At 39.7% G+C, this 15,566-nt stretch overlaps 1 protein-coding gene across 3 annotated transcripts in view; it reads right to left on the bottom strand.

The window, feature by feature from the left end:
• Positions 1–15,566, bottom strand: part of LOC136871778 (NADH dehydrogenase [ubiquinone] iron-sulfur protein 2, mitochondrial) — a 99,488-nt gene that overhangs the window by 44,083 nt on the left and 39,839 nt on the right. For all 3 annotated transcript variants that reach the window (XM_067145356.2, XM_067145366.2, XM_068227212.1), the window contains 4 exons: positions 13,216–13,403; positions 12,433–12,596; positions 8,268–8,387; positions 1,950–2,079 (listed from right to left, as the gene is read on the bottom strand). In XM_067145356.2, the coding sequence (XP_067001457.1) occupies positions 1,950–2,079; positions 8,268–8,387; positions 12,433–12,596; positions 13,216–13,403 (602 nt within the window). The remainder of the gene's footprint in view (positions 1–1,949; positions 2,080–8,267; positions 8,388–12,432; positions 12,597–13,215; positions 13,404–15,566) is intronic.

The following is a 15,566-nucleotide window of genomic DNA, read 5'->3' on the forward strand; positions in this document are numbered from 1 at the left end:
CAACAAGCACTCAAACCCCCACACCGACGTCAAGGTCATGGTGTCCCTAGAGGGGGGCAGCCATGACAGACATAAGACAGTGCATAAAAATGCAGTATCTGAAGAATATGAAAACAAGACAAGCAGGTTACGAGGTGTAAGTTTGCTTTTCTAAGGACATTCATGGCCTGTACAGGAAAAGCTTTGCTTCACATTTAAATAATACAGAATAATTTATTTTGTATATATCTGAAAAAAGTAAAAAAGTAATCATAGTGGAAAAATGATAAGATCATTTCATTTTAAGGCCCTGCAAATGAACCTTTTTCACAGCTACCTGAAACATATGGTCATACCCTCCATCAGGTTCTGTAACACAGAAAAGTTAATCTTCGCCCATGCAAAAATTATAGGTATCTTAAATTCTTTAACATTGTTGTACTGCTTCTCTCCTTCGTATATAGTCTTGAAAAGGGTTCCCCACAAGTTTTCTATAGGATTAAGGGCTGGAGAAGTGGCTAGCCACTCAATTACTTTAACATCTTCGCACTGAAAACACTTCTCGGTAAACTTGGCACGATGGATTGATGCATTGTCTTCTGGAAAACCCAGGGCTCTATGCTAATCTCCTCTGCAACTGGTAAATGATGGTCTTCAAACGGTTTCTGATAATTTGTGGCTTTCTTGTGGACTGGAGGGGGGGAGGAGTCCAACTTGATTTTCCTCGATAATCGAATCCACTCCATATCATCGGAGACTTTCTCCCTTGATGTCTTCTAAGGTATCTGCTCTTCCTTCCTGAGATCATACCAGTAGTATAACCAACCATCAGGACCCTCCAAACTGAATTGCATTTCATCACTGAAAGATCACACATTTCTTCCAAGTCACACGCTCTCTAGTACAGCTAAATCTATTCTCGTTATGTGTTATCGTCATAAGAGGGTGCTTCTTTTCTTGTATTTCAAAACGTTGTTCTGATTGACCATCCTGGATATTGTAGACTTGTAGACCTTGTGGGAGTCATCATAACATTGTTTTACTAATAACTTGGTCTTTTTGTCTGGGTGTCAACTTCTGTCCCGGTGACTATTTTCCATAGCATGTGTGAGAATGAAGTTGTGTATTTAAGCAGTGAAATCATCGCGGCCTGCTAATAATCGCCAACAGTGCTTTGAAATGTGTGAACAAAAAAGTGAATAATGCTTGCTGTCGTGCTCTGCAAGCTGCTCAGCAAGCCGCTCCCATATCGCTCGCTCGCTCACTAGTGGTAAAGCCTGATCAGACAAGTACAGGGAGTATAATTTAAGACTTCGCACTTCTGGTCACATGCGGCGGGAATCCCCAACCCAGCACCATATGGCTTATGTCCAGTTTGGCGTGATGAGAAGTGTTGACAGCTGACGCAGCAGATCCTTAGCTCTCTCACTCAGTTCGCTAGTAACTATTGGAATTTTAAGGTGTATTATAAGGTTATTATTGCAATGGTTAAGTACACTACAACACAGAGAATATTTTTGGTTGAATTTTATTTGCACAAGAAGAAGAAGAAGAAGAAGAAGAAGAAGAAGAAGAAGAAGAAGAAGAAGAAGAAGAAGAAGAAGAAGAAGAAGAAGAAGAAGAAGCCAGTTAAAATGTACCTCCGAAAATGTTGTAGATAGTTTCCCTGTTCGTCAGTACCATCAAAACGTTACGTGAAACAACTCTTTCACAATTGTCATGGTAGTGGCTCCGTACTTAATAAGAAAAAACAGGGAAGGAGAACAGCTCTCACACAGGAGAGTTTAGAAACGTCTTAAGGAAGCGGCATGATTATGCCTATAGAAACTAAATGAATCTGAACTCACCAGTTAAATACAGTACATGCTCGGGACAAATACATATGTTAATAAGGAAATACAAATAAAGTTCGGATCAACGCTACCATCATGAACACTATTCATTAGCCAACTGCAAAATTACACACGTACCTTCATCTCCGCTCTTGACGGCGGACAGACTTTGGCATCGTCACATCTGACCTCTCCTTCTGGCATACAATTTATACACTGTTGAATAATAGATGCACTCTCACGCATCTCAGCCAAACGAACCAGATACCTGAAACACACCATGGCACAAATTAAGAAGAGTGATTTGATACAAATCGAAGATTTTTTTCTAGATCTAGTTAGCAGACCGGAGATGTCAAACTACTTCTACAGATGTAAACCTCTGCCTAAGCACAATCTCCACACTTGTACTCAAATGAAAACCAATATACCTCAAAGGACCTGTACTTATTCAACATAGCACTGGATGAAGTTATCAGACAATGGAGAACAACAAATGAAAAGATGGTGATACCAAGGATACATACAGGGGACACGAAGGATAACAGGGCACAGGTGAACTGTCTAGCCTTTTGGGATGACATAGCAATAGTAAGCAAGATGGAAGAAGGTGCAAAAGAAAACTGACTTAACAACATGAGCATGATAGTCAGAAGGGTGGGGCTAAGGATCGCCTACGAAAAGACTAAGACTCTGAACACCACTGGGGATTGGAAAACACCAGAAGGCACCATGCAGAAGGTATAAAAATTACCTTGGAGAATATATAGCAGGAAGGAACAGAAGCAGCGATGGCATAAAAGAGAGGTGAAAAAGATGAGGATTACCTACTCTGCGACCAGAGAAGTGGACAATAAAAGAAACATATCAAGAGATGCAAAGCTCAGGCACTACAAAGCAACAGTGAGGAACGTGGTACTATGCGCAGCCGAGATGATAACACTAGAAAGGCATGGGGCAGAACAACTGAAGAAAGAAGAAAGACAAATTCTAAGAAAGATATTGCGACCAAAAAGAGGAGGTGAAAGATGGTAAAGAAAATCAAAAACGCATGGTCATACCCTCCATCAGGTTCTGTAACACAGAAAAGTTTGTACCGAAGCTTTGTACTGAAACATGAGGACTAACTTCGAAGAAATAAGACTCAAAAGAGCAAGATTTTTTGGGCATGTGGTCAGAATGGACACAGAGAGAATGACAAGAAGAGTACGGGAGACAACGGGCAAGGCGAGAAGACTGGACTGAGATGAGGATCAAGGTGGAAGGGCATAGAACTAGAAAAATAAATATGCACGAACCAATATGCCAGAGCTCAATGACAGTGAAAGGTACAGGAATAGGACAGAAAAGCACCAATAGGGGAGGCAAGAGAAGAGGATACTGAAAATATCAGCTGAAGAACAGGAGAGAGTGCGAGAGAGGATGAAGAGGTTCTGGGAGAGGAAGAAAACCTAAACCATGACAAAGCTGCCCGTGGTCCTAGAGAGGCCATAACAAAAGAAGAAGAAGAAGACCTGCACATTTACCTTCTAGCGGAAGCCAGAAAGCCAAATCTTCATCACCACTATCGTTTACCAGTTCCAGCAAGCTAGGTAGGTTATAAATTAGCCTCTTTCAATCTGTTCTGTCAAACCAAAATTGCTGCTCCAGTTTTTTTTGTTTTTTGTTTTTTGCTAGGGGCTTTACGTCGCACCGACACAGATAGGTCTTATGGCGACGATGGGATAGGAAAGGCCTAGGAATTGGAAGGAAGCGGCCGTGGCCTTAATTAAGGTACAGCCCCAGCATTTGCCTGGTGTGGAAATGGGAAACCACGGAAAACCATTTTCAGGGCTGCCCAGTTTTTGCCATCCTGCAGATCTATGGTTTCAGAGACAATACATTCTGCATACTTAGACCCGATATAAAGATCACTAGATAACATTTTATCTTCCTTGAAATTTGTTGCTTTGTTCAGTATTATTTAAACTTGCAGAGCGTAACAATATTTTCCTAGTGAGCAGTTTCATTACTCAATATTATATACCATATATACATTTCTTTCTTTCTTAATCGGTTTACCCTCCAGGATTGCTTTTTTCCCTCGGACTAAGTGAGGGATCCCACCTTTACCGCCTCGAGGGCTGCATCCTGGACCATGAAACTTTGGGTAGGAGGATAAAACTGGGGAGAAGGACCTGTACTTTGCTCAGGCGACCTCACCTGCTATGCTGAACAGGGGCCTTTTGAGGGCAATGGGAAGATTGGAAGAGATAGACAAGGAAGAGGGAAGAAAGTGGCCATACCCTTAAGTTAGATACCATCCTGGCATTTGCCTGGAGGAGAAGTTGGAAACCATGGCAATCCACTTCTAGGATGGCTGAGGAAGGAATCGAACCACCCCACCCTGACCTCTCTACTCAGTTGACCTCCCGAGGCTGAGCGGACCCAGTTCCAGCCATCGTACCACTTTTCAAATTTCATGGCAAAGCCGGGAATCGAACACCAAACTGTATTTTGTAAACGCAAACAATCCCGAAGAACATAAATCGTGAGCAATCATAAGAGTATAACTTTTTCTAAACCCCGTATGGAGTTGTAAATCCTTCTCAGATGTATCTTAGGCATGGTCATCGCTATTATCATTTAATGAAATGATGTAAATCTATTTTGGCTGTTTTTCTACAATTTTCATAATATTGTTTGAATTTTAAAAACCAGAGGCCAACATAATATTAATTGGAAGGTTGAAAACATTCACCTCACATCCTTGCTTTAACTTTCATTTGTCGTTCTGCGTAACTTTATTTTCTTATGGCTCTATGCATGTATTCAAACCATATGTTTACTCTTACAGGAATGAATTAACTGACATTGTCTAAAATGTGGTTAGGATAATTAAATGGGAATATGATTGAGAATAATTTCGCTCTATAAACTACTCTAACTTCTGATCAGTTATGTTACTGTTGTTATTTCAGTCAGTAGCAACGATTGGAAATTAGAAGTAGGGGGGGGGGGGGGGGACATAAAATGTATAGACAATAAAACGTCCCCGGATCCAAGGTATATTGCAGGGGAAGGGGGAGGCCGAAGACATCAAAACTGAAGGAAATTGCTATAAAACGGTAAGTTTTTGGTGCTTTGTGAGCGAATTTCTATAGAGGGTTGACAGTCTACCAACTTAAGTGCAGTAATAATAGTACTATACAATAAGAATTTTACCAAAGGAGCAATAATTACACAGGTATTACAATTAAATAGGAGTACGGCGTGATTATAGAATTTAGTGTTTGACTACACACTAAGTAACAGACACTAGGTAGAACTGAACAGACAATGACTGAGTGAAACTGCCAGATTGACGAAGGCAAGCGGATGGCCTTGGCAAAAATATACCCCCTGCTACCCTTCGTCACAGAATATTGCTCTGCGGGTCTTCATTACTTGCTGTGGCGATGTACAATTTGGTTAGCCGCGATGAACGACATTTTCTGCGTATTTCCGCTAAGTATTTTTAAAAATAATTAAATTATTTAAAGGAAAGAAATAGCTGAAAATACAATAGGGTTTGTACAACTTGCGTTTTTTTAAATAATTCCCAGTTTCAGGCAGCTAAAATGGAATAAGAATTAATTCCCCTTCCCCCTAATCGCTGCTACTGATTTCAGTTATTAGCCTGATTTTATTATTTTTATACACAGTAGTTTATTATTTGACATTTTGGCATATATTAAAATTATTTAAATGATACAGGAGTTATGAGTAAACAGTACAAATAAAAGAGTTAACCACATAAGTCTCCAAGGGCTTTGGGGTATTTAATGGGCAGATGAATTTTATTCTTTTGTTCCACGCTTTGGTTGTTCTGTTAATTGATTAATTAATTTACTAATCAGTACGTTACTGGAGGAATTGGGATTATTTCATTCGTTTTCTTGCTCGGAGAATTTGCTGTCTCATGAGGCTCAAGCTGACAAGGGCACTGTTTGGGTTGAACCAAAGAGTTTTCAATAAAACTTGGTTGAATAATGAATCAACATGTCACTAATTTAATGGTAGTAATCACTTTTCATTAAATCAATGGTTGTGTTATAAAAAATTGCTGAAAGATAGCTAATGAGCAGTTAGTTAATGACTAGGGTTGGAATTCTTATGTAATTACATATTCCATTCATTTACTTCTAGACAACTGAAAATTATAAATGTCAGCAAATTGTGGTTCTGATATGGCAGGGCTCGAAAAACCTCATGCGCCTGGTTCGCCATGATGACTGGAAGTACGAGGCCAGTACCTGGCTTATTCTGACATTGGTATTCCCAATTTCTACCTGGCAGTACATTCGATTTTATGCGGATGGATGAATTTTTTTGAACAAATTATAATATATTTGTTACCTGATCAAATTCAGTTATTCAAAGATATTTAATTCTGTTGAGTTACGAGTGTGCAATTAAAAGGATAAAATAGTACTACCAGTTCTTCTCTTCAAGATGCCAGAAAAGAGCTTTGGTGCAAGATGGAATAAAACACCTAGAAGAAGGGTCTTCAATAGTGAACATAGCATTGAAGTGTTCTCCAGAGTATTTGATACTTTCACTTGGCCAGAAGGGAAGGAACTAGAGAATTTTGGAGAAAAGGAGATTGAAACATTGGTGCAGCATTTTAAGAAACAAGTAGGAGATTCTAACATGAACATTAAAAAAAAAAAAAAGGCAAAGTACTCACAACCTGATCTAGAAAGCCAAGAATAATGGCCGAGAGGATTCTTCGTGCTGACCACACGACACCTTGTAATCTTCAGTCCTTCGGGTTGAGCAGCGGTCGCTTGGTAGTCCAAGACCCATCAGGGCTGTAGTGCCATGGAGTTAGTTGGGTTAGTAAAGTACTCACAAAGTAGAGTCAAAACAACGTTTTTAGGCAAGTTGTATTGTGTCAGTGTTATCTGCATCAAGTGTTCCTTATAAGAGTGTGTGTTAAGTTCAACAATAACAATTTGAGGTAATCAGTGGGATTGGACAGCCTTAATCATTTGATGTTTATTAACATGAATGCCCCATCATGAGAGAATTTTCATCGATCCAAAACAGTGAAAGAAAGATTTTAGTGCGAAGAACAATAATTTCATGTGGCTATTTCTAGCCAGGTACAGCCCTAGTAAGGCAGACCCTCCGATGAGGGTGGGTGGCATTATGCCATGTGTAGGTAACTGCACGTTATTGTGGTGGAGGATAGTATTATGTGTGGTGTGTGACTTGCAGGGCTGTTGGGGACAGCACAAACACCCAGTCCCTGAGCTCAGGGAATTAACCATTTAAGGTTAAAATCTCCGTCCTGGCCGAGAATCGAACCCGGGGCCCTCTGAACTGAAGAGTACGGTGCTGACCATTCAGCCAAGGAGCCGGACATTTCAGCGCTGAAGCTACAAGACAGGTGCATGGACATAAAACACACGCTGCTGCTTTGTAAAACTACACTTATATTACCTTCATTTTCTGTAATATTCATGGGCTGGCCTGTACACTGGATCTGAGAACTGGCGCCTAGGTCAGAAGAACATTTTTTGAGCCCTGTGATATGGTTATACCTGTGTTTCATTTTATATATTTTTACATATTCTTAGTAATATTACATATTTTTACATATTACATGAAGAATGAAACATTTTTATTGATAAAGTTAGCTTTAAAATTCCTTTAAAATAGGGATTTCTATAGCTTTTTTCTGTGAAATACAGTAGGTCCGAGCACATCAACTGCATATAGCAACACTAACCTTTCATTGGTCAGAGTTTCTAACAAACTCAGTGCAGTCTTGAAACGAAATCTAGGTTATTCAAGCTCTCTATCTGTTTGCAAGTTCATTAGTGGCGAACAAGAAGAGCCCCTAGGAGATATTTCACCCAGCTAGTTTTATTTCTTTAATTATGCACCGGTGACTTCCTACGATGTTGAATGGTCCTTTTTAGCCTACAAGAGAATTTTATCGGATCAGTGCCAAAACATCACAATGGAAAAAATGGAGATGTACTTGGTGATACACTGCGAATCATGATAAAAGAAGTTACTGTGCTATTTATGTTACTTAATAGGGGGTTTAAAAACAGTTTCTAGACTAACTTGATTTAGTAACATTTATTCGTTTCATTTTCAGGGCATGAGAGCAACATTGTGTAATATACTCGGCGATTTACAGTGCCTAACATTATTTTTAAATATTTGAAGTATTTTGATTCTGCCTTTCATTTTATTATTTAACACTATCAAAATAAGAAAACAGTAGACTATATAAATTACCTAAAACAACAACGATGACTTTACCATAAAATATGGAGGTATTTAAAATAATATTTTCTCATATCAAACGTATGAGGAAAGGGAGAAGGCCTACAACATGTAATGCCAAGTCCTACTAAAGTCAAGATGAATATCCTATATACTGTAATAAATAATTCTAGAAGCGATTTTAATTCTCACCTGTCGTAGCAGTCGCCTTTGGCGCCAACTGGAACATTGAAATCCAGCTCATCGTATACCTCGTAGGGTTGACTCTTCCGCAGATCCCACTTGATACCTGATCCCCGCAACATCACACCGCTTAAAAAGAGAAGAGTTCAATGAGGAATGTTTTGAAATTGAAAATAAAACATATCTGATGCTGGTAGCCTGTTCCTGTGAAATATTCAAGAAGGAATTGATAGAGCTATCATTACAAGCATTATTGAACTTTTCCATGAAAAGGAAAGCAAGAATTTGTGTATTGTTTTCCGTGACAATTTCTTTTGTGATCAGGGTCACTGCATTTCTATATTTCTCTGGAAATGCTAAAGCACCCGTTCTTCGTGCAGATTTATGAGCCAGGATTGGAGTGGTTAACTTAAGATGGCCGCAAGTATACAGTACGTGTGAGGGTTGCCATACGTCTCGGATTTTACGGGACGGTGCCATATTCGTGTTAAATGTCCCGCGTCCTGGACAGTTCCTACCTGGGACGGCAATTGTCCCATATTTTGAACCTCGAGAGAAATATGCCAGTTTCCACCTCTTTCAAAGAGGATAGATATCTTTACTGCTTGGTTTCTTTATCTGGTGTGAGTTCGTAGATTTTTAAATATTTTTTTTTATTGTTTACAGTTCTCGGGTTGTCTATTCTGGTGAATAAAACGCATAATAGCGGACAGCTACCTTAGGTAGTAGTCCCAGTCCACCACATGTTCGTGTGAAATTGTCAGCTGTGAGAAATATTATGTTCTGTTGACTTGATTAGGTCTGAGCTGTTCATTTCTGTAGTTTTTTCTTCAATGTCATGCAGAGAGTTTTATGAAATGGCTAAGAATGACAAAAAACTGTTAGCAGCACTTCAGAGAAGTGAAAATATATTGAAATGGACTACAAATCATCGAACGTGGACAGTAGCTGACTGGCAAAACATAATGTGGTCTGATGAATCACATTTTTGCCTGCATTCCAATTACGCACGTCGTCGAGTGCACCAAAGGCCATATGAAGCATTTCATCCTGGATATGTATAAGGTGAGGTACAAGCTGTAGGTGGGTCTGTGATGTTTTGGAAAGATTTTTCATATCATGGATTGGGCCCGCTCACCAAGGTGACAACTAACATGAGCCAGCATCTTTATTTAAAGATTCTGGATGAACAGGTGTTGCCTTTCAATCAACATCTGCGTGATGTGTATGCTACTGATACCCCGACTTTTCAAGATGACAACAACAAAATTCATCAACCTGGATGCATTATGTGACGGGATTTATGAACACTCCCCCACCCTATTACCCCTCGATTGGCCTACAAATTCATCTGACTTGAACACCATTGAAAATTTGTGGGACATGTTGGAACAGAGGGTAAAATGCCGACATCAGCTTCCCCACAATTCGGTGGAATTGCGCGATCAAATCCTCAGCGAGTGGCTTAACATGGATGCAACATACCGGCACAACCTTATGCAATCACTTCCTGACCGAATCCAGGTGGTTAACTAGTCCAAAGGCGGAGTTACACGGTATGGAATGATGCTTGTAATGATTTCTCGAGGGGGGATTTATTCTTTGTCCAGTGAGCTTATATATGACGTCTCTTGTAGAAAATTTAATTTCAAGGTCACTTGGTATTCTTCATTTTTTGATAGGACCAACCATTTACCCATTATTTTATTTGATGTAGAGTAAAATTAGCCCAAATTTGGGACATACCCATGTAAAATTCCCCACTACTACGAAACAGTGAAATGTATCAAAATCAAAAGTATCCCTTGCGTGAATGGGGATTTCAAGCTGTATCCTTACCAAATTTCAGCTCAATTGGTCTTGTAGGTTTCGAGCATGTCCGGAACAAACAAACATCACCTCATTTTAAAATAGTATAGATATGGACCAATTGACAAGAATTTCAATCCCATAAGTATTGGTCGGTATTCGAACCACGGTCACATTTGTGAGAACCCAGTGACGTCAACCAAAACCACGCCCCCTGATCTGTTCAAAAGGAAGGTCGATTACGATCACAATCCTGTCCAATATTAGACTTAGTAGACTGTTATGGTCTCTTGTCATCTCTTTTGGAGTCTTCCAAAGGATATCTACAAAGTGGAAGATCCTAAGGGATCAAATTGGAAGCTGTTTCCGTTGTGGTCTTTGTTATTGAGTAAGACTATTTTGGTCTGGCGCAAATGGTACTACCGCCAAAATGTTTTCATTCCTCGCCTGATGGGGGAGGCGGGCCTCTTAGACGGTAACGCCATCTCTCAGGCCAGGAGATTTGTTACGGTGAAGGAGATGCTCGGAGAAGGTGAGGGGGTTGGCAACCGTGGCCTATACTAGGAACTGTCCTGGCATTCGCCTTAGTGCAGGAGAATGGAAAAACGACGGAAAACCATTCTCAGGACAGCTGACGGTTGGAGCCAGCCGTGAGGTCCAGCCCTGTTCTGTCTCCCGAATGCAGAGGCAAAGAGCCACGGGACTCAAACCGGCTAACCACGGTATCAGACCACATAGACTTCACGCCTTAACAATCATAATAGATCACTTTTAAAATGCCTAACAGTGCGGTTCAGCATGTTACTGACCTAGCCACGGCAGGGAGTGTGGCGGAGGGTTAACGGACTAACTAGCCAGCTGGACTTACGCCAGCGACAGAGAGACAGTATTCTATCAACAAACCTACTGATATTTAAATTTAAAAAATGAATATTATTTGTTCTTTTCCTCAACCCAAAATCGAAAAAGAATAAACCTGCCCTGCGTAACCTAGTGTGCATAATCTACCATACAACAACGGAACTCATAGACTCATAAAATTAAATGGGATAAACTACGAGAGGAGTGAAATGTTTAAGTATTTAGGAGTGCTGGTGATGAAAGATAATGACATGAAAGAGGAAATAAAAACGAGGACTGCTGCAGCTAATAGGGCTTACTTAGTTTTACTGAAAGTGCTCAGACCACACAGCCTTAGTAGAAGAGTGAAGCTGACAGTTTATTGAATGGTAATATGACCAGTTAACTTACGGTTCTGAAGCATGGACAATGACTAGAGCAAATGAAGAACTGTTGAACGGATGGGGGATAATAATACTGAGAAGGATTTTTGGTCCAGTGAATGAAGGGGAACAGTGGAGAATAAGGAACGAAAGAGAACTGGAAGAGTTCTATGGACAACCAAAAATTCTATCTGAAACAAAATGTAACAAATTAAGGTGGTTGGTACATGTAGAGAGAATGCCAGATTATAGGTCTGTCAAGAAAATATACAAAGGAAACCCAGGTGACAGAAGATGGAAAAGAAGACCTGGGATGTGGAGGAGGATCTAAGAAAGATGGCAATAAAAAGATGGAGGAAGCGAGCTGAAGATCGTGAAGATTGGGCTACAATTGTCAGAGAGCTCAAGGCCCTGCATAGGCTGTAGCGCCAAGGAGAAAGTAACTACTCACTGTAAAATTTCAATATACAGTATATCACTAATCTCATTTTTTATCCACAAACACTAGAAACCAATATTTGTAACATTAAATGTATCACACACGCAATTAACCAAATCTCTTTATCACTATGATAATACAGAGTTCTTGGAACATCCGTCCACTCGCTAGAGTATCCAACAATGTCCTATTTTTTAACTTTTTTTTTTTTTCAGATATACACCAAATAATTTATTCTGTGTTACTTAAAACACCTGTAAAGAAACATCACATGCTCGAAAGGAAATTCATACCTCTTTCTTTACCAGAAAAAGCAATTACCACTTGAGCAAGTTAGATTTGCAGTTAAAGAAATTGCCAAGAAAGTTTTCTCCTAGCCCTCGTACTTTTTAAAGCTTGTCTATCATAAAGCAAAAACATTTTCTTTCACTCGGAACATTTTTCATTACAATTTTTCTTTTTGCATTGCAGCTTGGTAGGAATTATTTTGCCTCGCTAGAATCATTAATTCAGCGCACAACAAATCGCATTTCTTAATAGCCATGATACCTATTTTCTTTATTAAATATGAAAAATTTTATTCAGAATTCATCCTTGAAAAAGTAACAAATTATATAAAAATGATGGAGCTCTGAAAAACAGTCAACTGAACAAGAAGAGAAAGAGAGAGAAATAAATATATGTTTCACAGATTACTATTTACCTAAATCCATAGTTCAGTGCATCTTCAGCAGAAATGACACCAATGTCTTCAGTACGTGTCCTCCAGATACGATTGGCTGTAAGCACATCCTCCACTTCATCTAGCCTCGCATGGAAGGAGGTAATAAATTGGTATATATCATCAAGCAGACCCAGTGGTATATCCTGAAACATTTCAGATAAGATTGAATGATGGAACTAACTAGTTTAGTCAGGTGGAAAGGTGATGCGCTTTGTAAAAATCATCCCTCATAAATGATATCACAATCTGCCACTGTAAAATGAACCCACAAACAAAATGATCAAAGAAAACTGTACATTCTGGTGTAGTGCACTGTTTATTTTGCTGTGTGTGTGTGTGTGTGTGTGCGCGCGCGCGTGCGCGCGCGTGTGTGTGTGTGTGCGCGCACATTAATCTATACATTACGAATGGAATACACTGTATAAAGAAAAACAGCATGCAGTCGGCTATGCAAAAGCAACAGAAACGTCACATGCTCGAAAGGAGATTCATACCTCTTTCTTTACCAGAAATACCAATTACCACTTGCGCAATTTAGGTTTGCAGTTAAAGAAATTGCCAAGAAAGTTTTCTCCTAGATCTCGTATTTTTAAAGCTTGTCTATCATAATGCAAAAAACACCTTAGTAAGATGTAGGTCAATTATTGTTAGCTGCAAAATGCCATTTTATTTTTATAGCACTCATAATTCAAACTGTGAAGAAATAATTACATTCCCAATCACTTTTTTGACAATGACAGTGTGTCAAGTGAGATGGTATACCTGTGCAACTCCCCCAGGTCTGAAGTAAACCGCATGAACCCTTGCTCCACAGGCTCGTTCATAGAACTCCATCAACTTCTCCCTTTCCTCAAACAGCCAGAAGAAAGGAGTGAGCGCTCCGATGTCCAAAGCGTGACAAGATGTGACTAATAAGTGGTTGAGGATCCTCGTCAGCTCCAGGAACAGAGCTACACAAACAACAGAACATGAATTTATATATGATGATGCTGAATTTAGAATGTTTAACTAGTAGTATTTCTTGTTATATTTTCTTTCCATGGAATTGCTTGTTGTACTCTTGTTGTTATAGGTATTGTTGTTGTTGTTGCTATAGTAGTAGTAGTAGTAGTAGTAGTAGTAGTATAATTATGTTCTAACTTTACTTTATTATCACCTGTAATGTTAAGCTATGCAGTAGTAAGTTCAACCTACAGTATTGTAAGCTGTAGTGTTAAGCACTGGAAATACTTAAGTTGTGTGTGAAATTGTATATGATGATAGTGGATTTAGGTAGTTAAACTAGTCGTATTTCTTTGTAATATTTTCTTTCCATGGAATTGTTTGTTGTACACTTGTTGTTGTTGTTGTTGTTGTTTCTGTTGTTGTTGTTTTTGTTGTTGGGTAAGTATGTTTTAACTTTATTATTACACTACTGTAAGTGACTATTGCTACCGGGATATTTCCAATTGCAAAGTATTTGTTCATAATAATAATAATAATAATAATAATAATAATAATAATAATAATAATAATAACGGTGTATGCCCTCTGGAGAGTCCTGGTGCAGGTCTTTTTCTAGTAGATGGCCCATTAGGTGACCTGCATGTCTGTGAAGATGGGATTATTTCTAATGTTGAATACGCCACACACACCCAGCCCCCAAGCCATTGGAATTAACTAATTAAGGTTAAAATCCCCGACCAGCCGGAAATCGAAGCCGGGACCCTCTGAATCGAAGGCCTGTACACTGACCATTCAGCCAATGAGTCGGACAATAGTAATAATGACTCTCTTAGATTCTACAGAAGGAATAGAATTAATCTTATTATGAACCACCACAATTCCCATTCACTATTAACTTAAAATAACAAACTCCTATTTCTGTCGCTCTTCCCTGACCCTAGTGGGGTTGCAAGTGTGAACTGTGACTAATACATGTGACTTGGTTCTGTTTTACGGCTGGATGCCCTTCCTGGAGGCGCCAACCTTATGAGAAGGAATGTATTCATTTCTATGGTAGTGGGCAGTGTGATGCGTTGTGTATACAGAGTGGTCAGAAACAACGTGAACCAGGTATATGGGCTTTAGAACGTTGGTCATACTGACAGGTACTTTTGGAAAAAAATATGTCGTTATCTCGCGCCGTTGTCATTTTTATCAGATGTTGAAGTTAGCCAATCAGATTGCTTTGCGGGTGATTTCAGATGGGCTATGCGAGGCGGTGTTGGTAAATCCGCACGTGGCTTATGACCGGCTTGAGAGCGCCAATAGAAGAAATAAACTTCTCCAGGGGAGGTACTTGAACAAGGACCTCCATGCTGATAGGCTCGGCCCACAGCAAGCATGCTATGGTGGCACTGGCTGAAACCCACGGTATGTTAGTGATTGTTGCTCATTTCTCGGCATGGCACTGAAGGCCGACCGAGCCACGTGCAGATTTAGCAACAGCACCTCGTAAAGCCCATTTGAATTCGCCCGCGAAGCGATCTCATTAGCTAACTTCACCAGCTGATAAAATGACAACGGTACGAGATATCAACGTAATTTCTTCAAATTACCTACCAGTATGGCCAACCCTCTAAAGCTCATATACTAGGTTCACGTTGTTTCCGACCACCCTGTAGGGGGTGTATCCGAAATGTAACCAATATCAGGATGGTCATCTTTGAAAGTATAGCAGTGCTAGTGGTGCATCTGGGAAGTACAGTATTTCATTTCAAAAAATATATATATATGGTTATGAAGTGTTACGAAACCTCCGAAATAGGTGGTGAGAAGAACCTCAGGTCTCTTTCACACTTACCCGGCTGTTAGATAACCGACATCTGGCCGGCTCCGATAAGAGTGTAAATACTTTTAATGTATGCTCCACAAGCACCCGACAGCACTTGTGTACACGTTGCAGGTTGGAATGGATCGCAATAAATCACTAGCGTTTATGGTCTTGCATATGCGTTTGAAGAAGACGAGAAGAAATAGACTGCAGTGGGTTTGTTTCATCCAATCAATAAGAGAAGAGACTTCTTTGGAGATTAAAGAAATTACGGGAACAAGTTTTTCAACTATTTTAGGATGGGCGTGCAAAACCAAAACCAAAACTTCCATTCAGTGCCGCAACACATCCATCAGAG

Source organism: Anabrus simplex, chromosome 1 (assembly GCF_040414725.1).
Source record: "Anabrus simplex isolate iqAnaSimp1 chromosome 1, ASM4041472v1, whole genome shotgun sequence".
Classification (NCBI taxonomy): Eukaryota; Metazoa; Arthropoda; class Insecta; order Orthoptera; family Tettigoniidae; genus Anabrus; species Anabrus simplex.